This window comes from Elephantulus edwardii, unplaced genomic scaffold (genome assembly GCF_000299155.1).
Source record: "Elephantulus edwardii isolate Elephantulus edwardi_28Jun2011 unplaced genomic scaffold, EleEdw1.0 scaffold00430, whole genome shotgun sequence".
NCBI classification, from domain to species: Eukaryota; Metazoa; Chordata; class Mammalia; order Macroscelidea; family Macroscelididae; genus Elephantulus; species Elephantulus edwardii.
In genome coordinates, this window is record NW_006400180.1 from 230,758 (window position 1) to 232,253 (window position 1,496).

At 42.0% G+C, this 1,496-nt stretch overlaps 1 protein-coding gene across 1 annotated transcript; it reads left to right on the plus strand.

The window, feature by feature from the left end:
* Nucleotides 1–546: 546 nt before the first annotated feature.
* Nucleotides 547–1,491, plus strand: LOC102852904 (cysteine and histidine-rich domain-containing protein 1-like; the record flags this gene model as incomplete). The annotated part of the gene is made up of 2 exons (XM_006902570.1): nt 547–661; nt 719–1,491. Coding segments are annotated over exons 1-2 (888 nt in total), but the record flags the coding sequence as incomplete, so codon positions are not given.
* Between the last annotated feature and the right edge of the window lie 5 nt (nt 1,492–1,496).

Consider the following 1,496-nt stretch of genomic DNA (forward strand, 5'->3'; position numbering starts at 1 on the left):
GTATCAATCCATCTCATCAGGGGTCTTCCTCTCCTGTGCTGTCCCTCCACCCTTCTAAGCATGATGTTCTTCTCTAAGGGTCAGTCTCTCTTGGCCTCGTGCCCAAAGTACACGAGAAACAGCTTCAAAATCTTAGCCTCCAAGGAGAAACTTGGCTTCACCCTCTACAATACAGACATACTTGTTTTCTTGGCACTCAATGGAATGAATGTTCAAGAATCTTCTCCAGCACCACAACTTGAAGGCACTGATTTTTTTGTCATCCTTAGTCATTGCCCAGCTCTCTGAAGCATAAGTAATTGCAAAGACCATGGCCTGGATTAGGTGCATCTTTATATCTAGCCTGACATTGTTGCATTTCAGCACTCTGGGGAGGTATGTGACACCAGATTTTCCCAGTGAAATTTATCTTTTTATTTCCTGGCTGCTGGTGTTAAGAGTGCACATCCAGACTCATACCAGTACCTGTGACAGGGCAGTTAGAAACACTTTTCTGTGGCTCTTGGCAACTTGGCTTTACTTTTAACGTTGAGGGGAAACAAAGGTATGGCCCTCCTGTGCTACAACTGGGGCTGTGGCCAACGCTTCGATCCCGAAACCAATTCGGACGATGCTTGCACTTATCATCCAGTGGTTCCAGTGTTTCATGATGCATTGAAGGGTTGGTCTTGCTGTAAGAGAAGAACAACTGATTTTTCTGATTTCTTAAGCATTGTAGGCTGTACAAAGGGGAGACATAATAATAAGAAACCTCCTGAGCCAGTAAAACCTGAAGTCAAGACCACTGAGAAGAAAGAATTATCTGAATTGAAACCCAAATTTCAAGAACACATCATTCAAGCCCCTAAGCCAGTAGAAGCCATTAAAAGACCAAGCCCAGATGAACCAATGACAAATTTGGAAATAAAAATATCTGCCTCCCTCAAACAAGCACTTGATAAACTTAAACTGACACCAGGAACAGAAGAAAAGAAAGAAGAAAAAAGTGGTGAAATTAAGATTGGGACCTCATGTAAAAATGGAGGCTGTCCAAAGACATACCAGGGTCTAGACAGTCTAGAAGAAGCCTGTATATATCATTCTGGAGTACCTATTTTCCATGAAGGGATGAAATACTGGAGCTGTTGTAGAATAAAAACTTCTGATTTTAATACATTTTTAGCCCAAGAGGGATGTACAACAGGGAAACACATGTGGACTAAAAAAGATGCCCGGGGGAAAGTTGTTCCATGTAGACATGACTGGCATCAGACTGGGGGTGAAGTCACCATTTCAATATATGCTAAAAATTCACTTCCAGAACTTAGTCGAGTGGAAGCAAACAGTACGTTGTTAAATGTGCTCATTGTACTTGAAGGAGAGAAAGAATTTCATCAAAATGTGAAATTATGGCGCGTGATTGATGTGAAGCGAAGCTATGTAACGATGACTGCCACAAAGATTGAGATCACCATGAGAAAAGCTGAGCCTATGCAGTGGGCAAACCTTGAATTACC